Below are 23,074 nucleotides of genomic sequence, written 5' to 3'. Positions count from 1 at the left end.
GAGGGGTCAGCATAGTGGTGTCCGGAGGATTTCTCCTGTTGTCCACTATTAACTCAACAGTCTTGAGCGGCTCCAGGTGGTTCTGACAGCACCAGTGGACCAGCTGTTCTACTTGATGTCTGTATGGTGATGTCTCCAGGAGTTTCACACATCACACATTAAAATGAACCTACATTTGACTTCATTTTGTTACGTTTTTTCTTACTCGGAAAATTACATTTGTATAGAATATACCTACATTTGTGCAAATAATTTCCCACGTCCACAGTGTTTAACAATGCTGCATACTCAGTTACATTTTGGGTTTATTTTATTTCCGATAACAGCATAGACATCATATATATGATGTCTGTGCGTATATATGATGTCTATGGATAACAGCGCCTGCGCATTATTTATTTTGCTCTGATTGGGTGAGACCAGTGAAGCTATATTTCCGGTCCGCCCTGACAACAACAGCAGAGCTTATGTTTTTTAGTCGTCTGTGTTTTTGTTCTGTCCTGAGGTTCTGCAAACCATGTCATCGTCGGGTTTTGTGCTGATGGTCCTCGCAGCGTGTCTGTGGCCCGGTAAGATGAAGAGCAATTTATTTGCTTCACAACAGCACCTGTCCAGTCGCCATTAATTCTCATATGAAGCTGTAACAACAACCGTTGTTTGTGTCCATACCTATACAGTCTATTATTATCCTTTCTAAGTCTTTATTGGTTGCTCTTTTCTTTTCATTTCACTATCTTTATCTCTGTGTTTTTGCTAAAGGAAACTCCAGGTTTATTGTTGACCCTTCATTCATTAGAAGTGAACATTTGGTAAGCCTTCCAGTTACTATTTATTTAGAAGTAGGCTACTCTATTCTGTTTTTGTACCTTGACATAAAACTCTTTCAGATCTTGTTTTATGTATAAATAAATACAAATGCTATGAATATGAAGTCTTACACTGGCGTCTCCTTGTCAGACATTGGATCTCTGTCCAGAATGCAGCCAGATCATCCAGCTGTCTGCAAACATGATTTCCAGCAGTGACACTAAAGTAAGCAACTTTACTATGTTTACTTTATGATGAAGCCAAGTTAATAGAGCTGTAACAAGAACATCATAAGAATGCACCTGCAAACACTTTTTTTTTAAATGACCATGTTTACTGATGGATTTCTCTATTGCAAGCATGCATTCAGTTAAAAAAAAAAAAAGCCTCATTAAAAAGTTTTTAAAGCGATAATTACAATTATTTAGACACATCAAGCTGTTTTGCATGTTGTAGTTAAATAAAAAAAAGTCTCCATAAAAGACATAATTAACAGCAGTGCTTTTACAGGTGACTCTGTACGAAACCTTGCATGCTTTGTGTCAGCGCCTGCCTGAACAACAGGCATCAGAATGTGATACACAGGTGAAGACATACCTGCCAAAAGTTCTTCAACAAACACATCATCACTTGGTGAGTTTACATTCGGGTTTTTTCTTTGTTTCTTTTTTCTTCCATGTGGGGAAATTATTAACATATCTATCTACACAGACATTTGCTTTTCAAGATTATGTGTTTTTGTAGAAACCGGAAGAGATCTGCATGGTTTTTGGACTCTGTGCTTCCCAGAAGAAGAAAGAGGAACCTCAAAAACTTTCTGATCATACTGTAGACCAAAGCTTATCCAGCTCTGCACTAGGCACCTCCACCAAGCCTCAAGTTAGTATCAGAAAGCAGAAGTGGGAGTAGAATAGAAAGTGGTAGGTGAAGTGAAACCTTGTTCCTGCATGAATAGTTTCATAATTTCCTGTAAAATCTTCTTTTTAGGAGCTGTTCAGCCCAGTTTGCGCCCTATGTTTGTTTATTATGAAGAAACTTGAGACCCTACTGCCCAAAAACATGACTGAGGTTAATCTTCCCCTTGATTACATTGATACAAACATGTGTCCCTGCCACTCATCATTTTATGTATGTCAAAATGCTCCTTCTTTGCCTACAGGATGCTTTGATGAAGCTCATGGAAGAGGTCTGTGATCTTGTGCCTAAAAGCTATAAGGACCAGTGTGATGACTTTGTCAACAAATATGGTGCAGAGATTGTGGAATTCCTTTTATCATCCGCTGCACCTCACACAGTCTGCACTCTTTTACACCTCTGTTTGTTTGGAGAGCAGACTGTACAAGGTTTGTTAAATTTTTATTTGGGACCACACTGTGAGGTTTACAGAAGTCTTTATTGTTATTATTTTTTCTGCACACAGAACAGATTATAACATATAACATATGTTTATAAATTTGGTTTTGAGTCATTTTCACCTTGTCACTTCAACCACTGTAGCACCTTCAGTGATTTGAACTAGAATTAGCCTTTATACACTGCATGCAGCTTTTGAAACATGTCACATTTCAGTAATTAAATACAGCTATTCTTTCTATGAAATGTAATTTTAAAACATCCTATGACCTCAAGTTCCAGCACTTGTAATTTGATAATAATAACTGTAAAATGCATTACATGACCTACATTACATCTGGAAAGATCTATTTTGCATTATTGCCAATAACTCCACATGTGACAGCCTTACTTGTCAATATTAATGCAATCACAATGTTAAATTGTATTGAAAGATTTGGGTACAAAGTTTTTTCCAACCATCACAGATTAAGATACCAGATGGGTTTTAGATATTTAGAAGCATTTAGCTGCAATAACTGCAAAACTACCAACCTGGAAGTGGGACCCTGCCTGTTTTATGTATTCACTTGGGGACTAGACTGCGCCTCTTCCTCATGTCCATAACTTGTATCATTTGACAGCTGTGGGAACTTTAATGAACACAAACACACTTTCCATGTAATCAGCAACAATGTGACCGTGGTGACGTGATTAGCTAAACTGATTACCGTCCTTGTCACTGCTTACAGCAATTAATACTTTTAACTACAATTTTAGCGTTAAATCTGATTCTCAGACTTCCTCATTGTCATAAAGTTAACACTGTACTGATTTACCAGAGGTGCCCCACCCCTCGGACTGCGAATCATGCCGAACACTGGCTGCACTGAGTCGCCTGCACCTGGGAATCAATGCAACTGAACATCAGACATCAGCTTTCCTGCAGTCTGTCTGCATTTATCACCCAAATGCCATCCCCAAGGTCAGCTTTTAAAATCCATCACAAATGACAAACTCTAAATATCTTGAACCAGTCAATGTATTTTGTAATGTCTAATTTAATTATGCAAGCTTTCCTTGTTTATTGCTCACAGCAGAACAGAAACGGTTAATTGTTTCATATGAAAAACTATGTGTTGTCTTTTCAGTGTGACGCTTTCACTAGAATCTATGGGTCTCAGCTGCAGAGAGTTTTGGGCAACCAGATGGATCTTCCACATGTTTGTGAAGTAAGAATAGGCTAAAGACCGCACACATAAGCACCCCTTTCTCTTTAAGAAATGTTTAATAATAAGGAGACCAAGCAGTCTTCACAAAGTACAGCTTTGCATGATTCAGCAGTACTTAGTCTTGCTATCTGTGGCCTAATCCTAATGATTAGCACAAGACAGCTCCATGGTTGAAATTAGGCCACTTTTGTAAAAGCTATTGCTTGCAGCAGCACATTTTCTTAAGCAGTAAAACTAGAACGTTCCGACATTAGATGATCAACTGGCAAACGGTGAACCAGTATGGAGAACTCTAGTCTATGCATATTGATCAGGAACATGATGATCATGAATAGATGACATCAACTCCCAGGAGGTAAAGACATTGATATATTTTCTCTTGTGTTCTGCAGAGAGCTGATATGTGCATTTCCAAGATGGAGCCTTTTAGAAAGGTTCCCTGTATTTGGGGACCAAGCTACTGGTGCAAAGACTTGAAAACTGCTCAGAAATGTGGGGTAAGTGTAATTTATTTTGTTACAGCCCAGTTCAAAGACTCATAAAAAGAGAGACAGGCACAACGTGGTTCCATACAAACACTGAATTTATGAAAGGAACGGTCTAACGGTGTAACGGTCTGTCAGTGATATATGAAATTGTACATGAACCAAAACATAAACATGCTGCACCTGAACAAAACCCAGGTGATCTCCCAGTCCCGGCCTGGAAGACACCCCTAGTTAAAGCTGGTGACATGTTTAAATAAGTGGCAGAGCACGGCTGGGCCCAGGTATGGCCTGTGTCACTAATCACCAGATAGCACCTCCAAAAACTCAACAAATAGTGCTGGGGGTCATCACATTTCTAATAAATCTAATTAATGTAGGTCATCATCTGGAGGGGACAAAAAAATCTTCTTATACTTTGTAGTTTTCATTACAAAATAATTTTTTCCACTTTAAAGCAAATAATGCAACATGAGATGCTGTCATATGAAGTCAATATGAAGATGTTTCCACCAGTTTTTAATATACTGCATGCAGCTCTTTTTTTTTAAATCACCATTTAGTCATTTGGTTAAGGCTTTTATTTTTGGTTTGGACCTAATAATGGACCTAATAATACTAAGTTCATAGTTGCGTTTTCATTTATACCAGTGAAAATGCACTGGTATAATCCATCAAATATGTTGGATAAGCACTAATCCATCATAAATGTTGTTTAAATATTACTGTTTGCATGAACTATCGCAAGACTTAGGCTGGAATTATATATTTCTGCAGGGCTTTGTTTTGTTAATTTATATAAACAAGCTGTCATGAATGTTAAAACACTGAAAGAACCTTGCGCATAATTACATTGTTTTAAAATGACAGAACTGGACAGGGTTTCTTTTTTTTCACTAATTTTTACTTGTACCAGAATTAAAGCCTTATATAAAAGAAAAAAAGAAGTCGATTTTATGTCTGTGGTATTTTGTGATTATAACACAGAACTGTTTAAGTAGGTTTGAATCCTGAATGCATCTGAAATGGCTGCATCAGCACCCTCAATGATGATCTGGAGTTCACAAACACTGAGACAAATCATCATCGTCACAGAAGATCCATGAGTTCATGGATGAACTGAAGCCCAGAAACAAAATGCTTTATAGTGCTGATCTGTGCCCATCGACAGTCCATGCATAATGCATCATAAAAGCGCAGCTCTTTATAAGAAGAAACACAGCTATGCAAAAAGGGCTTAGGTATGGAGAAAGTGAAAATCAGGCAAATAATTATCTTACAGCCACATTTTAATGCAAGATATCACCAGATATGAGACAGTCTGAGAAGTCTCATGGGCATACATGTTGTGACTGTATGGTACATGTGAGAAAGAGGAAGCAATAACAATAATGATAATAAAGCCATTTTTAAACGTGTTTTGTTTTTAAAATTGTGAAGACTTGTGTTTTCAAAGTGCCAGAGTTCTTCTTATACAAATCGCTGTATAAAGCACTTTTTGTGCTACTTTTTGTATGATAAGTGCTTTATAAATACATTGATTTAATCGTACTTTAGAGGCTTGAGTAAAAAGGTATATACTATTCACAAAAAGTTAGGGATATTCAGCTTTTGGGTGAAATTTCACAACAAGCCTAAAATGCATTCAAACCTGTACAGGTGAACTTAATGTGATCTTCTCTAAGCTTTTAAATGCACATGTCCAACTGTTAAATGTTTCAATAAATTTTGCACAAGTTGCTGTTCTCTAACACGGAGCTTAACGGCAAAAATCACGGCAGGTGTGTGATCCTTGAATTGACCAATAAAATGTCCTGGTTCAATTAGAGCTGGTGTTTAAACAGTTGTCCTCATCATGCTGTTCACATTTTGACATCATGAGACCAAGACGACACCTAACAATGGAACAACAGTCCCTTGCCATTGCGATGCTTCAAACAGGACGTTCTCAGACAGAAGTGGCCACTGAGCTTGGAGTGTCACAGAGTGTCATCAGCAGGTTGCAACAGAGATATGGAGAGACTGGAAGAGTCACAGAAAGGCCTAGAAGTGGACGTCCTTTGGCCACATCCCGTGCTGATGACCGCTACATTGTGAACACTGCCCTGAGAAACCGGATGATGAATGCCACTCAACTCCAGGCACGTTTAAGAGAGGTGAGAGGCACCCAAGTGTCACGTCAGACCATTCGAAACCGTTTCCATCAGCGTGGTCTGCGTGCTAGACGACCTGCACGGGTACCTGACCACACCACCAGGCACAGGCATCATCGTCTTGCATGGGCCAGGGAGCATTTACGCTGGACGAGGAACCAGTGGGCCTCAGTGCTGTTCTCTGATGAAAGTCGATTCACACTGAGCAGAAATGATGGCCGGCAACGATGTTGGAGACGTCAGGGAGAGCGCTTTGCATCAGCCACTGTTGTCACCAGGCGAGCTTTTGGTGGTGGCGGTGTTACAGTGTGGGCAGGGGTGTCCACTTGGTACAGAACTGCCCTACACTTTGTGAATGGTACAGTGACAAGCCCATACTACCTGAATAACATCATTAATCCAGTGATTGTGCCCCTACATGAACAGCACAGGCCTAATTTCATCTTCATGGACGACAATGCTCCTGCTCATCGAGGCCGCATCATCAGGGAACGGCTGTTGGAGACTGGTGTACCTCAAATGGAATGGCCTGCACTCTCTCCAGACCTGAATCCCATTGAAAACCTGTGGGATCAGCTGAGCCGTCGTGTAGAGGCTCGAAACCCTGCACCCCAGAACCTCAAAGACCTGAGGGCTGCCCTTCAAGAAGAGTGGGATGCCATGCCTCAGCAGGCAATAAGTTGCCTTGTGAACAGCATGAGACATCGTTGTCAAGCTGTAATTGATGCTCAAGGGCACATGACGAGATATTGAGACGTTCAAATTTTTTGTTGTGGTGTAACTACCATTGTTGTTACCTTTTGTGTTAAATGAATTTTTTGAGATGAGGAAATCAGTAGTGCATCCTTCTACTTAAATGTCTTACTTTTATGATATATCACTGTAGCATGAACATATTGCGTTTTCCATAAATTTCACCTGAAAGCCAAATATCCCTAACTTTTTGAGTAGTGTATATGCAGCTCAATGAGCATGGCAAGTTTTGTCTCCAGTGCCAGATCCTCCGCTACTATTGATATTATAAGTAACATGTTTTTCTCCCTAACAAATTGTACCTTAAAATAAAAAATAAAAAAAATCCTGAAAGAAATACAAATCTGCAGAACTTTAAAAGTGTTTAAGTCCCATATCTGTGTTTTTACCTACAGAATCAGACCTTCTGTAAGAAATACATGTGGAAGAAATGAGTCCTGCCAAACTGACTGCAGCTCTGAGACTACACGCAATGTACTTTCAGTACTGCACTGAGCTCCTGTTTTTACAAAAATAATGCACTGATCAATGTTTTTTTTTTGTTTTACTTAATCGTGCCACATGCTATTTAAGCTAATCCATCATAAATATTAATTAAATATAACTGTTTGCATGAACTATTACAAGACTGAGGCTGGAATTCAGTCAGAAATGTACATTTCTGCAGGGCTTTGTTTTGTGAAGTGTTATTCTATATAAACAAGCTGTCATTATGAATGTTAAAGCAATGAAAAGGCCTTGTGCTATTGTCCATTTTAAAATGATCTTTCAATGTATATTACAGGCAGTTTAAATGACTGCTGCTTCTGATTATAATTGTTAGTCTAAATGACCACTCTGAAGATTTAATTAAGACATGTGTTATTAAAAATGAACAGACAATTATGTTTCCTGGAACTGGTTTATTCAGAAACCTCCACTTGGTAAAAAGATAAAACTGTGAAAAAACGTGAAAACATTTACATTATTTTTTTGTGGTTTTAATTGTTCTCCTGCCACTTATTCACTTCTTTGCCCGTCAACCATCTCAATCACATTTTTCCAAATGATGACAAAACTTCTGATCATCCAGTGGAAAACCTGCCTTATTTACATCCTTGCGTGATTGTTTGTGGTATCACTCTCTTGTCTCTTCCAGATCTGTGAAAGGTGAAAAAGATATGAATTAGAAACAAAGTATTTTAGAAGAACATTGATCTTGTTCTTTCATTTCAGGATAATACTCAGATTTCAGCCTTCTGAAATTTGAACAACGTCCATAACAAAGCTTTATGGAAATAAAATAACCTTTCCAAGAAAACCTCTTAACTAAAGACAAAAATGTAGTTATGTTTAACATCACTGTATGAGCCATCTCTGATGGTACTTTTATTTTATTTTTTTTTTATCATGTTTTCTACACAACTTCAATATAAAATTAAGTCAAATAAGAGCTCCATTATGTTTAAATAACTAGGTGAATAAGGCAACTCTATCCAATGGGGACAAACACTAATAAAATCCTGAGGAATACATTTATCATGTCTCATTTAAAAACTGTCCTGAAAATGTTGGAATAATGAGATCATTTTTTGAATAATTTATGAAAATTCCCATTTTGTTTTAATTCAGTATATCTATAACTTCTGTGTTCTGACTCTATGGCAACTGTGTACATTTTATACGGTTGCTGTCTATTATGAAGATTGGTTAACAGACTATCGACCCCTCATAACGTGCAGTCATGAATGAGATTAAAATAAAGCTCTTCACAGACAAACCCCCCAGAAGCATCAAGCTAGTTGCAATAATCATTAAGTTGTAATGTTGACTAAAGACAGTCTACAATAATATGCACTGACTTCAGGTCTTCAATTCAACTTATGTGAGAACCAGTTGAACACATGAAAAACCTTTCAAAAAAACTTTACAATGATTTGAAACTAATAAGGTATAAAAACATAGTAGTTCATATTTTTGAATACTACACTAAACACTACATATAAACCTTGGTTGAAAATTCCTGACACTTCATTCAGCCCTCTGGTCTCTTATTGAACCAATTTAAAAAATCTGAGACATCCAAGTGTGTTGGGTAAGATGCATGAGAAAGCTGATATTAATATTCATATTATTTGGCAGCAGATTAAGGTGGAATTACCTGGATGTATGCCTCAGACAGCGTGATCATCTGCGGAAGGATGTCAATCACCTGCAGGTCCTGCATCTCATACCACTTCCCTGTTCCCTGAATAAAACATAAGACTCTTGACTATCCATTTCTATACAGCAGTGTTTAGGTGCAAAAGCACTGAGTGCTTGCAACAAAGGTATAATAATGAAAAAATATATTCAAGAGTGTCTCTTTACAGAAATGTCAGACTGCAACCTACATGATGAAGAACATGTATTCTGTAAGCTCCTTCAGAAGGTTTCCCATCATGCACAATGTTTGCAACAAGATCATAGGTTGTGTTCTTCTCTGTAGCTTGAGCCTCTTCAGTCAGGTATTCACGAAGGTCTACATTCCTGTTTAAACAAATATAAAACAAAAACATAATGGAGTTTATACCAATGCTGAAGACAAAATACTGATACAGAAGAGATGCATATTATCATATACCTAAATGTCATGGCTCTGCAAGACACGTGAGCAAAAGCTGTATCAAAAGACAAAATGTATGGACAGCTCTTACGTGATGGGGAAGTTGACAATTGTTGGGTTTTTTTCCACAAAGAAGTTGTTCTTGGTAAATCTTTTGATACAAAAGATGAGGTATGGAGGCAGTTTGGTCAACTGGAACCTCTTGAGAAAATTCTCTTTGTAGGTTTTGTATTCCTGAATTCAAAATGAAGAAATATAAACATTACTTTTTTCTTTTTTTTTATTTATTTTTTTACAAATATATCAATTATACAGATAACTGCCCTGCAGTTTGGGAGTTTACACATTTGCTTGTTTTCCTCGCATTTGACAATAAAAGACAGTAAAGAGTTCAATACCTTCTCTGTGCTGCCACTAAATTTGGCCAGGATGTTGAAGAGAGGGACCTGCGGGATGATAAGCTGCTCCTTTTCATCCTTGTACAGAGGAGCTGTTGGGAGGTCAAGTGTCAGAAACAGGAAGGTAGACTCAGACATCTGCTCCTGGTACTCCTCTGTCAGAAGCAACGCCTCTTTCTCTTCTGGTAACTGCAAATTTGAGACACACCAAATAAGTTTTTTTGTTTTTGTTTTTTTTTATGGGGGAGGAATATAGAAAATTATAATTCAATGTAAATTGTTTTTTTTAAATAAATTTTTCTTAAATTCTTCTGCTTCATATTTTTATTCAATGTACAACACTTTGATCAAAATTTGACTTGATTTTTATGAGACATTTTCTTTCTGTTCATTTAATCAAACTCAAGTGGAAATCACAGAGCAAATACGTGATATAGAAATTCTTAATGTGCCCCAGTCGCACAGTCAAGCCATTTTCATTTGATGTAACATCGCTATTCTTATGGTAAACAACTTATTAAGTAAAAACTGCAGAGATGTTGCCAAGAATGATCTCTGGCTTTCTAACAGGGAAGACCTTCACCACATCTGTGGTGAATATCTCAGATATAACGCTGTATAATTAATTGGCTTTTAAGAGCAATGCATTTTAACAGCTCAGAAGGCCTTGGAGCTGCAGTTGTTGGCACACATCACAAATTTCATCTGTAGAAATCTTACATTTCAACAAAACCAAAACCAGTTACAGGACTCTGTGCAAAATTTGTCCAAAAACCACTTGATTCTTGAATTTCTGTGGATGATGACTTGAAGAACGGTAGCTATTCTGCTATTAAAGCTGTTCATATTATACTTAGCATGTTAAAATAAACGAAAATGTGAATTTCTACCATCCCTTGGTTGGAAAATGGTCTTATTCTTCCTTCTGGATATGTCGTCGTACCACAGAGGGGTTCTTTATGTTAGCAAGAAACTTACCAAATCTGGGTGTGGAAGTTTCTTGGAAAAGATGCGCATGGAGCCTTGAAAAGCTTTTGTAATTATTGCTATGAGAGCAGAGAGAAAAATAAGTTTGGGGTGGCTAAGCCAATAAAAACTACAGGAATTTCCCTTAAAACGTGCCATGTAAACTCAGTCATAAAACTTACAAGGTTTCTTCTTTGTGCCACCAAGTGCACCATGCAGGGCATTTAAGAACCATGTCATGAAGTCGACAGCATCACCTGCAGATTAGAAAACAAGAAATCAGGCACACAAGTTAGCCTTAGCTTACTGGAAGTACAATTTAGAAACCCTTTAAAGAATTACCTTGCTTGGTAATTTGGAAGTTCTTCTTGCTGCACAGCACTACAGCCTGCAGCATCTCATGTGGAGACACATGGGCCTTGAAGTTTCTCGGATTCCAAAGTTTGCGCATCAGCTCACCAAATCTCTGCACCAGGAGAAACATGATGTCCCCTGGTGGTCTGTGAATTCCTCGATAGTTTTCCTCCTCCAGGAAGTAGTTCCGCAAAGGGGGGACATTTGAAAAAGCCTAGAAAGAGCATTCAAATACCAACAGCGGTTGGTATTTCATGAATTTGTGACAAATTCACAAACAGAAATATAGTTGTAGATTTTCATACCTGTAACACCACATTGGCGTAGTCATTGGCTTTTATGTTGTTGAGCCCAACAATGCCCGGCAGGTAAGTTGTACCATCATAGGCTCTGTACAGTTTACCTTGTTTGTCCAGTCCTGCAATGTGTTGTTTGGTGAAAGTTGGTTTCAACACATACTGAAAAAGAAGAGGTGTCAAATATTACTGTCACAGGGCTAGAGTTTGTAAATACTAAATCAATCAACTGCAAATCTCTCAATACTCTTCACCCTAAATGTTTAAAATAATAATAATATTAATAAATTTTATTTATAACGCACTTTACATTTGATTCCAAATGTCAACGTGCTACAATGAGCAGGGTTAACAACAGCAATAAATATAAAAAGAAAAAGTAAGAAACAACAACAAATAAAAACTGCAACATCAAAAACCATTAAATTAATTAACCATTAAAAGGCTTTCTTAAAAAAAGAAGGTTTTCAGTCCTTTCTTAAAAGAGTCCACCGTCTGTGAGGCCCTAAGGTGGATTGGGAAGGCGTTCCACAGGCGGGAAGCAGCTGCTTCTAAGGCCCTGTCTCCCATTGTTTTGAGCCGTGTCCTGGGTGGGAGCAGTCGGTGCTGTTGTGTTTGAAAAATGTTTGACAATTTTACACAAAGAGGACAGATGCCAATTTGTGCAAAGTCTCTTTATAATGACTGTGTTGACGCTATGTGCCAAGATTATTTGGGGCAAGTAAAAAGTGACTGGAAATATTCATATTGATAGGATGGTTGAGAAGGCATTTCATGCATACCTGGTGTACTGCAAAGGAATGTAAATGATAAAAAAAAAAAAAGAGTGGATACTATCTTTTGGGATTTCCTTTGTCATGAATTTTCAGTCACAACTGCTTTCTTTTGTCATTTCATGTATTATATATTTATTATTTTCATGTAAAAAGTGTTGCATAGACACAATACAGGTTTCGTGTGGCATAATAGGACACAGCCACATTAACATTTTTTTTTTTTACTTACAGTGATGTCTTCGAGAGATGAGTCGATGATCTCATAATTATCTGGCAGACAGTAAAACTTGAGCGTGTGCAGGTTGAGAAAGACATGATGGGTAAACTGTACACTGTGAGTGTATGCGTGAGACTTAAGACCTCTGCCTACAAGAAAGCAAACACAAGTCATTTATTTAAAAAAAAAAAAAAATTAATAAATAAATTTAAAAAAATGTTGAACTACTTAAAATGTCACACAATTTGCCAACCTTGAAAATATTTCCCACATATGAGACAGGCATACACGTTAATGTGGGAAAGAGAGATGGAGCAAAGCTTCTCAAAGTCAAAGTCCAGCACACTCCTGCAGAAGGAGCAGGAATTAGTTGTTAACACGCACGGGGCTAACTAGCATTTGGGGCTAACATTAGCATTGAACATTCAGCCTGGTCTTGCCTGTTTATAGTGTCAAGGTAAGGGCAATGTCGGCTTCTCCGGTCTTCTACTACACGTCCTCGTCCTACTTTGGCTGTCACTGTAACAACAAGTGATTGAAAAATAGAAAACCAAACGAAGGTACAAACTGACTAGCTAAACATATTGGCTAGCATATCAATGAAGTTCTTACGGCTTAGTTGTTTTGGTGTTCGGAAAATCTTTGAGAAAACCGTGAAATACTTTAAATATACAAGTGTTAATCCGCTTTCCACCCAAAGACTGAACCAACCAGTTTATAAATCCATAACAAGGTTAGCTAGCAACTTTATAAATGGCTAACCAAACGCAAAACTGACGTTAGATTAAAAAACAAAAAACCTACCTCCCTCGTCGTTATCATCGTCGTCGACCTCTGTCTCTCTTTCTCGCTTTAAAGAAATCATCACTGTAGTTTTTGTATTATAATATTAAAACAACAAAGAGGGCAAAAACTTTATATCATTTGAGCAAGATGAATGGGGCTAACTTGTCCCTCGAAACTCGCGGTGGTTGTACGTCGTTAATACGGCGTAGCATACTAAAATCTAACCCGGAGTTTCACCACCAATCTTTGCCACATATCATTCCGTTGTTAAGATCAGTACAAAAGGTGATCTGTACTAGCATGTTTATTTGCACATAATTGTGTTTCAATGAGTTGTGATTTATTTTATTACTTCAGTTTTCTTTTCTTTTTTTTTCTTTTTTTGTAAATCTTTTTCGATATTCAATTTTGACAAAACTCCGGGAGTGTTGCGGTTGGACAACTTACCAACGCTAGCTAGCAACTTAGCTTTTTGTCGATGTTTTCATTAAGACCTGTAATCGTTTGTTTATAAATATTATTAAGATATTGTAATTGTTAACTGAAATGGATATTTTACGAGAGGATGGAGTGCATGAGCTGAAATATAAACCCGGGGGGCGTTTGGATATGAGCCACGGCTTCCTGCACCATATTCGAAGGAACCAGATTGCTAGGTGATTTCTTTAAATATTGTCAGCTAATGCTAGTAGCAAATAAACCACATTAAGTGGATACAAATATCAGCTACAACAGCAGGAGCTGCTATTGCATATTATTGGGAAGGATGGTGTCAAGATAAAAAAAAAAAAAAAAAAAGGACTGTTATAAACACACACATGCTTAAAGTTGAAAGTATAACGCAAGGTCGCTCAGGCCCGTTGACTAAAGTTGACTTTGGGATGTGGCAATGAGAGGCACAATGAATATAATTTTCCTATTATTCAAAAATAGTCAATGGATGCGCAATTTCGGTGCCAAGTAGAGTTAAAATAGACTAGATATTCTGCCCAACATGTTTTATTTTAAAGTACTCAAATACATGGAGAGAAATATAGAGGGGAAAATTATTTTGATTTGTTAATTTAGATAATACCTATATTTATTACCCTTTTTTGGTTGACAGTGGTGTCAAATTTTTGCAGGTATGTAGTTTTTGGCACTTTAGCTTGATATGGAGTATGGAAAAATGTTTGCCATAGTTTAAATTGCAGTTAAGTAAAGCAAATTTAGTTCTTACAATGTATTTATAGCTACAGCAGAATTGAGTTGATGTTTAAAAAACATACAGAGTAGATTTAAGTAGTATAGTAGTTTTAGCTTGATTATATGACAACTTGCTTTTTTTCCTTTTTCAGTTATGTGACTCATGCAAAAACATGTTTTTCTATGCAACAATTAAATATGATTTGTCTTTTCAAGAGACGATTATGATAAAGAAGTAAAGCAAGCCAAAGAGCGTCAGCGACGGAGGCACACCACAACCCCAAGAAGACCCCGACGGCCTGACATCCAAGTCTACCACCCTCGACAAAGACGTTAGATTGATTTTTTTTTTTTTTTTCCTGAGTTTTTGCTGATGACCGTGTCCACCGGAGGAAAGATAATTTGTTTGTGTGTGTGGGCTAATTTTTCAGACGGTTCAGAGCCAGGGGCTGGTGCTGATGCTGAAGAGTCCAATGAAAGTGGGTCAAGCACAGAGACTGAAATCCATGGGACTGAACTCTTCTGGCTCGACTATCAGGCTGACTCTGGTGCCATTACATCTTTCCTTGTCCACAAGGTTAATGCACACCCCTTTGTCTTTGACATGCTCTTTTAGCTTTATCTTGGTTTTAATTACTTAATTTTTCTTTTAAAGGAGGATAAACCAGAGAAGGTAGTCGAGCGTGTTGCAGAGAAGAACATCCTGAATGCAGCTATGAAGGTGGCTTTAGAGACTCGAATTCAAAAGGAGATTGACAAACGACGAGACAAGCGCTGATTACTAAACGGCAAACTGCCAAAATAGAGGGGCTGCGCACAAAGGAGGGCAATACTGCATTTGCAGTTCTGTGCTCCCCCAAAGCTTTAAAATTGTTGTGTAGAAAGGGCATAAAGAGGATAGATATCTGGTAGTGTCATTGTTGTCAGAGATGACCCACAACCAAGCCATACTTTGTTTTTTAAGGAGACATATTTATTACATTTTAGCAACTCTGGACTGTTTTGTTATCTCCTCCATTACACCACTGGTGATACATAGTACACTTTGAAATTAACCGGACCTTTAAATTGTGTTGATGCTTACTTTTAGCTCCTTTGGTACCTGAGTTTAAAAAGATCTAGTTTTTATACACAAAATGTCAGCCTTTTACTTTTTTTTGTTTTTGTAAAAACACTGTAAGTGGGGCACGAGGCTATCAGTGATATGATCTTTATAAAAATGAAAATTGTTGTTGTTTTTTTTTTTCGTAGATGGAGCCACAATAATGTGTCAATGTTGTAAAATTGTTTTTGTATTTTTTGGTATTATTTATTTGAAGTTGAGAGACGTTTATTTTTGATATTGTAATCATTTTTGAGAACAAAAGTTTCCATATAAAATGACACACACATGAAAGACATTTTTGCAGTTCAATTGTGTCTGGAAGTTAACTAGGGAATATTTATTTTACTGGGTTAATCTGATACATATTTTTCCTATCCTTTTTATATCCAAGTGAAAATAACTTAAAGAATGACATTATCTTAGATCAAGGGTAGTCCTGAGAGTGCAGCTCCCCACAAAGCAATCGTAATTTTCTTTTGTCAATGATTTTGGGCATTATTTTTTAGTTAAAAGCTCTAATGCACAGGTGTCAAACTCTGGCCCACAGGCCAATTTTGGCCTGCAGGCTCTATCAAATGAATAATTGGCCTGCTGGTATCATACTGCACATGTACTGCCAATATTACAAACCCATCACGCTCAGGTAGTGGACATTTAATTAATCATGAGTACGGAAATAAGTCAAATGAGTCAAATGAATCCAACTCAATTTCTGGTGTTAAAGACAAAGATGGAAAAAGACAGTCAAAGCTCACTGTTAAAGCTTTAGGAAATAAGATTGAAAGGCTTCAAAAGGAATGTCAAACGAAAGTTAATGAAGTTAAAGCTGTGCTAAAAACCATTAAAGAATTTATGCAAAGTAGAGAAAATGTCAATACTGTTTAGTCTCATTTAGATCATTTAAAACTGCTAACACAAAAAATAACCATGCTCCATGAATCTGTGATTCCACTGCTTCCACTAGATAAACAATAGAAACAAAATATGTGGTTTTCAAGCATTCCTAAATTCAACAGTGCATTTATAGATGATGTCAGAAGGTGGCCTTTAACTGCAGATGGACATTTGGTCAGTGATAGAACTGCAACTACAGAGGAAAATTCTCATCCCCAAGAATCTCATCTAACTTGTGGTGAATCTTCTGCAGATAAAATCATGACAGAATCCTGTGTTTCTGACTTCTCAAAGTGTAATGATATCGTAGAGGAGGTGAAGCCAAGTGACAGTGTTTCCAATGTTGGTAGCAGAGGCTCAAGAGGAAGCTGCTCATCTAAGAGTAGGTCATCTCTATCTTCAACATCTTCAGCCCGCATAAAGGCAGAAGCAGACATGGCTGCATTAGTGGCGCGACAAAAAATGTTAAAACAAAAGCCTGCTTTGGAAGAGCAAGTGGAACAGCTCAGGAAGAAGAAAGAGGAACTGAATTTGAAGACTGAAATAGCAGCATCAATGGCTAAAGTAAAGGTGTTACAGCAGTGATCTGTTTGTTCTGAAGCAGCAGATGCTTCACAAACTGGATCAGATGGAATGAATTCCTATTTTGAGAAAGAACAGAAGAAATCTCAAACATTGAATGCTTATGCTAAAACATTTGTGCCAACAGTAACTGGACAACAAGCTTGTGACAGTGTTTCAGCTTGGCAGTTGTATTCACATATGGGTGCCCGCCACAAAATAAAACAAGTTGATCTACAGATACAAGATACATCTTTAAATCAGGACAATTTAAAGATGCAGCAAGATGGAGTTCAAACTCAGAATCCGTCTTACCCACAATCAACAAGTCAAGCACATCCAGCAACAACTAATGAAAATATACAATTAATGTCAGTGTTGGAAAGACAAAACGAAATTACCTCGTTATTTGTTAATCAACAGTCTTTATTTTCACTGCCAAGAAGGGACATTCCAATATTTGATGGTGATCCTCTCCAGTACAAGACCTTCATGAGTGCCTTTGAACATAGCATTGAAGTGAAAACACACAATGCAAAAGATTGTCTGTATTTCTTAGAACAATACACTTGAGGTCAGCCTCAGGAACTAGTAAGGAGCTGTGTTCACATGCCCAATGATGCTGGATATGTTAATGCAAAATCGTTACTTCAGGAACATTTTGGCAGCTCTATAAAAGTAATCACTGCTTACATGGAGAAAGTTTTATCCTGGCCTGACATAAAATCTGAGGATGTGAGAGCCTTGCAAGCATATAGTTTTTTGCTACGGGAATGCTGCAATGTTATGATGGACACTGAAATTATGCATGAGTTGGATATTCCTGGCAATATACAAATAATTATCAGGAAGTTGCCATATAAATGGAGGAATGTTGTTTGTGATATACAAGAGAGGTTTCACAGAAGAGCCATCCCACAGGACATTGTCCAGTTTATTGAGAAACAGGTGAAAATCGCGAGTGATCCACTGTTTGGTGATATTTAAGATTCCTTTTCGTCAACAAAGAGAAATGTTGGAGCTTCTAAGTCACAGTCACACTCAAAGATGAAAAGAAGTAGCTTTGCTACCATTGTTGGAACAACAGAGAAGAAGGTGGAGCTCTGTATGAGGAGAGAAAGAGACTCGCTTGTTGTTAAGAACTGTCTTTTTTGTGGATCAGGACATCACTTGGAGGTGTGTCCGCTACTGGAAAGGAGAACACATGGGGAGAAAATGACATTTCTGAAAGGAAAGGGGATATGTTTTGGCTGTCTGTGCATTGGGCACATGAGTAAAACCTGCAGAAGACGACTTCACTGTAAAGTGTGTGGTTCGAAGCGTCCCACAATGTTGCATGTTTGCCCCAAAGAAAAGGAAGCTGGTCCAGTCCAGAAGGAGGATGATGTTGAGACAACTAGTAAAAAGGTTTCAATTGCTGTCCAATCCAGTGGTTTAACTGGGGCCGGGGAGCGCAATTGCACTCTGTCAATTTTGCCTGTACGAGTCAAGTCCAAGAAGAGCCAAACAATTATGATAACTTATGCCTTCTTAGACCCTGGTAGCTCTGCATCATTTTGCACAGAAGAACTCATGAAGAAATTGATTCCCCCTGGCAGAAGAACCAATATCCTTTTGCGGACAATGGGTCAGGAGAAGATGGTTGGAAGTAACATTGTGTCAGATCTAGAGATTGCTGGACTGGATGAAGATGTGTTTTGTGAATTACCTGACTTATATACACAGAAGATCAAGCCTGTACATAGTGGTAATATTCCTCATCAAGAAGACCTGCAAAGATGGCCACATTTGACACACTTGAGGATTACAGAGATCAATTCTGGAGTTGATTTGCTTATTGGAAAAAATATCCCTAAAGCACTTGAGCCATGGCATGGCATAAGGAGTGTAGATGTTGGTCAATATGCAGTTAAGACAATTCTTGGATGGACAGTAAACGGGCCACTCAGAGTTCACAGTGCAGGGGGCACATCAAATACACAGTCAAGTGTCACTGTTAATAGGATATCTGTGTCTAGGCTTGATGATCTGTGGCAACAGCAGATTAAACTAGATTTCCCTGAATGTGTTAAAGATGAGCTGCCAGGATGGTCCAGAGAAGATCATCGCTTTATGGACTTAGTCACAGAGTCTGTCAAATTGGAAGATGGTCATTATGTCATTGGTTTACCTTTGAAGCAGATAAATGTAAAGATGCCAAACAATAAAGAAGTGGCAGAAAAGCATGCTTTGATGTTACAAAGGAGATTTGTCAAAAACCATCTGTATCATACTGATTACACGCATTTCATGAATGACATAATCTCTAAGGGTTACGCCGAGAGAGTTCCAGTTCAAGATCTTGAACTAGATAATAGGAGGATTTGATATTTACCACATCATGGAGTCTACCACCCTAAGAAGAAAAGAATAAGGGTTGTGTTTGACTGTGGTACGACATTTAGAGGAGTTTCACTGAATGCTCTACTTTTACAAGGTCCTAACCTCACCAGTTCGTTGGTTGGTGTCATCACCAGGTTCAGGAAGGAGCATGTGGTCATCATTGGGGATATCGAAGCTATGTTTCATCAGGTCAGAGTACTACCATCTGATTCTGATCTATTGAGATTTCTGTGGTGGCCAAATGGAGACTACAAGCAAGATCTTGTGGAGTACAAGATGGTTGTTAATTTGTTTGGTGCTACATCATCTCCAAACTGTGCAAGTTTTGCATTGAGGCAATGTGCAGAGGATAAGCAGCAACTGTTCAGCTCAGATGTGACAGACACTGTGCTTCACAATTTTTATGTGGATGACTGCTTTGTTTCAGTGAGCTCTGAAGAGGAGGCAATTGTAATGTACCGTGGACTTCGTACTCTTTGCAACAAAGGAGGTTTTCAACTTCTTAAATGGATTAGCAACCAGCGCAACGTTCTTGCTGCCATACCACAGAATGAAAGGCCCACAGAGATGAAAACCTTGGATATGGACAATGATGATTTGCCAGTGGAGTGTGTATTGGGTGTGCAGTGGTGTGTCCAGTCCGATCTGTTCAAGTTTAACGTCAAACTTAAAGACAGACCTTTGACAAGAAGGGGGGTCTTATCTATCATAAGCTCCATCTTTGACCCCTTGGGATTTTTGGCACTAGTTGCACTCGTAGCAAAGGGAATCCTTCAAACCTTGAGTAGAAGGCAAGTTGGTTGGGATGATCCTCTGTCACAAAATGTGGCTCAGAAGTGGATAGAATGGTTGGAAGGACTTCATCGGCTTGAAGAGTTTAGAGTTGAGCGATGCTTAAAACCTCTGGACTTTGGAGTAACAGCAAGCGCTGAGCTGCACCACTTCTGTGATGCAAGTGAGGAGGGGTTTGAGACGGTGACCTATTTGTTACAGCATGACCGTGAAGAAAGGGTGGACCCAAGTTTAGCCCACGGCGGCCCTCATATAGTTGATCTTTGCCGCAACAGTGCATCAATCAGTAGACAGCAGGTATAGCAACTTCAAGCTACTGTGGTAGAGATGGCTTAATAAGCCTGATCCTTCAAAGAGTTTGTGAAAAAAGTGCATGAAGGAAGTTTGAGCTCGTGAGCTCAGAGAAAAAAACAACAATTTTTGAATGAGAGCCTGAGCAAAAACTGAACATGTGATTTTTCCACCAATCCATGAGGTTCATTGTCATATCTGGAAGATTTTTGCAATAAAATCAATGCTGGGCCACAAGTTTGACCCATTTTAAATTTTGGCCCACTCTATATTTGAGTTTGACACCCCTGCCTTAAATGGAATAAATGATTTACATCTCCCCGTAGTAAAGAATACTTAAAAAAAATCTTGGATCCAGGTGGTGATCCAGATCATCCCTAAAACAAAATAACTTGTTTCTTATTTCCTGTAAATTTAGTCAAAATTCATTCAGAATGTTTTGAGTTATAGTATGTTGCCAACAGACAGACACAAACTAATGCTGCTAAAAACCATGGCCAAGGTTAAAAAAGATACAGAAAGATGCAATTTTGCATTTTTTTTTTCAATTTGTTTTATTTTTATATTCAGAAATATTCATTGTTCGAAAAACCATTTTGACAAAGGGACCCGTTGGAGTTGATACAAGTGTTTCACCTTGTTTCCTCAGTAGGTGGCAGCAACAGTCTTGTAAATCTTCAGACATGTCTGCTTGACTTCCGAGAATCTTGACGCATTTTGCAACAACTGGTCAGTCATATTGCATAATTCAAGGAACAGAGAAAGTGCATGTTCTACATCCTGTTAAAGCCATGTTTAAATTCCTTCAAAAAATATAATTTTTTCTAAAACTGATTCATGCTGAGATACAAAACATAAACTCATTCACCACATTTTTCCACATCCCAGTCCTCATGCTTTCCTTCCCTAAACTTATCTATTAAATATACACAATTAAAAATTAAGAAGTATACTTTTAAAAGTGGTATTTTGTTTTGTTAGTGGTTAACTCCATACATAGGATAAGAAGGTATTGCGACACAAGCCAGGGTTCAACCATGATACTTGCTGTGTTGCACATAACTTTAGATACCATGTGTACATTTTACTTTAAATAAAAAAAATCTTTCAATTTTTAAATGACAATGCAAGGATTAATCTTCTGATTAAACAAAAAAAAAAAACATGTTATCTATATATCAAACATTTAAAAGTCTTTCAAATTGTCTTTTTTTTCTTGTTATGTTTGTTTATTCACTGCCAAGAAACCCAGCAAGTTTCAGCCAGTTAGGTATGTATGATAAAAAAAATTTGCCTCCAGTCAATTTCTTTGGACGTGTTTTAACTGATTTGTTGTTAGAGGTGAGTAAGTGTAGTTTGTCCACCTTGGCATAAAAACGAACCTTCCCAAACTGGGTACAAGGAAATTAAATGAATGAAATGAAAAATACTGTATTAAACCCCAAAGGAAAATTCAACAAAAATGGCAGTTTTTAGGAAAGTCTATATCTACGTGCATTAGAGCAGTGTTTTTCAACCTTTTTTGAGGCAAGGTACACTTTTTTCAAAGAAAAAATCACAAGTCATGCCACAAACCAAAAATGTTTTTTTTTGTTTGTTTGTTTTTTTGTTTGTTTTTCTAAAAGCTTATTTAAGTAATATGAAGTCTATTTTGCCAAAGTGCCTTGAACAGAACATCTAAACACAAGAAAAAGGAATTTTATGAGTTTTCACATGGGCCTGGGCCTGTTTGGAAGAACACAGAGCTGCTTATGAGAAAAATGAGGAGAAATTGGATCATTCTCATGGCACATCTGATGATCTCTCATGGCACACTATTATGCCGCAGCACAGTGGTTGAAAAACACTGCATTAGAGGTTCTAAAAAGTTCCATTACCAGTGTCGGGCCATGGAAAAACACTAAGTTGATTTACTTTAGAGCAGACAAGCTGTTGATTCAAACCGAAGCAGGGAATTAACTTATTGTTTTCATTAATGCCTGAAAATATGCAAACTTCATAGTCTAGTCACATGGCAGGACAAATCTCCACAGTGTTGTGCAAAACTTCACCCAGGAGGAGTGGGTTTTGAATAGCTATTGGTGCAAGAGAGACACTCCCCTATGATTGTCAACGCCTTTCTCCATCTCACTTTTCATTCTTTGGTAAGCATGTGACTGATGTTATGCAAGCAAGGCACGTCCTGTTCACCTGATCACCAAAATATGTTCAGTTTAATTGTTTTTCTGCAGTTCACAGCTCATTTCTTAACCTCAAGCACTCATTTGGAATAGCTTCACATAAGTATAACTCGTAACCTGCAGGCAATCACCTGTTTTGAAAACATAAAAAATGTAGTTTAGAGAAAACCCTGTGCCTGTGACAGGGGGATGCATATTGTATGGTACTACTAGTCATGCTGAGTTTGAACCAACTCGACAGCAACATAATAATGATAAAAGATCAATTTGCCACCACCTTGAACAATCTGTTCCTTCTGAAGGACAGCTTGGATGTTTGCAGCAAAAGACATGAAAGTGGATATTAAGATAAAACAAACGTGAGGGCCCAAAGAAACACCTGAGCCTTTCAGTGGTTCTCAAAATCTCCCCAAATACAGCTGCTACAGCAGTTCAAGCTTCTCCAAGGTCAAGGTCTACATCAGATTGCTGGTTTTAACTTTTATATTAATGCTATAAATGTTTTAATTGTTACATATAGTTTCAAACACTGGAAAGAGATTCTT

General features: G+C 37.8%; 3 protein-coding genes across 3 annotated transcripts; 2 read left to right on the top strand and 1 right to left on the bottom strand.

The window, feature by feature from the left end:
- The first annotated feature begins 450 nt into the window (after positions 1-450).
- On the top strand, positions 451-7,547 carry sftpbb (surfactant protein Bb). The gene is made up of 11 exons (XM_079251419.1): positions 451-569; positions 760-809; positions 958-1,032; positions 1,318-1,440; positions 1,552-1,686; positions 1,795-1,875; positions 1,967-2,150; positions 2,982-3,124; positions 3,291-3,371; positions 3,764-3,868; positions 7,158-7,547. The coding sequence occupies exons 1-11, from the start codon at positions 518-520 to the stop codon at positions 7,194-7,196; spliced, it is 1,068 nt and encodes a 355-aa protein (XP_079107545.1). The 5' UTR covers positions 451-517; the 3' UTR covers positions 7,197-7,547.
- A 135-nt stretch (positions 7,548-7,682) lies between these two features.
- On the bottom strand, positions 7,683-13,309 carry usp39 (ubiquitin specific peptidase 39). Its single transcript, XM_079251264.1, has 13 exons — positions 13,158-13,309; positions 12,794-12,872; positions 12,607-12,701; positions 12,366-12,502; positions 11,370-11,522; positions 11,053-11,278; positions 10,893-10,967; positions 10,723-10,790; positions 9,745-9,933; positions 9,438-9,580; positions 9,135-9,270; positions 8,903-8,989; positions 7,683-7,902 (listed from the first exon to the last, which is right to left on the bottom strand). Exons 1-13 carry the CDS (start codon positions 13,216-13,218, stop codon positions 7,852-7,854), a joined length of 1,500 nt encoding a protein of 499 aa, XP_079107390.1. The 5' UTR covers positions 13,219-13,309; the 3' UTR covers positions 7,683-7,851.
- A 309-nt stretch (positions 13,310-13,618) lies between these two features.
- cUnh2orf68 (chromosome Un C2orf68 homolog) lies at positions 13,619-15,647 on the top strand. The gene is made up of 4 exons (XM_079251796.1): positions 13,619-13,795; positions 14,541-14,656; positions 14,756-14,901; positions 14,980-15,647. Exons 1-4 carry the CDS (start codon positions 13,686-13,688, stop codon positions 15,100-15,102), a joined length of 495 nt encoding a protein of 164 aa, XP_079107922.1. The 5' UTR covers positions 13,619-13,685; the 3' UTR covers positions 15,103-15,647.
- The last annotated feature ends 7,427 nt before the right edge of the window (positions 15,648-23,074 follow it).

Source organism: Telmatherina bonti (genome assembly GCF_933228915.1).
Source record: "Telmatherina bonti genome assembly, chromosome: 13".
NCBI classification, from domain to species: domain Eukaryota; kingdom Metazoa; phylum Chordata; class Actinopteri; order Atheriniformes; family Telmatherinidae; genus Telmatherina; species Telmatherina bonti.
Note: the sequence above shows the minus strand (reverse complement) of the source record. Positions and strands in the feature narration are given on the sequence as shown.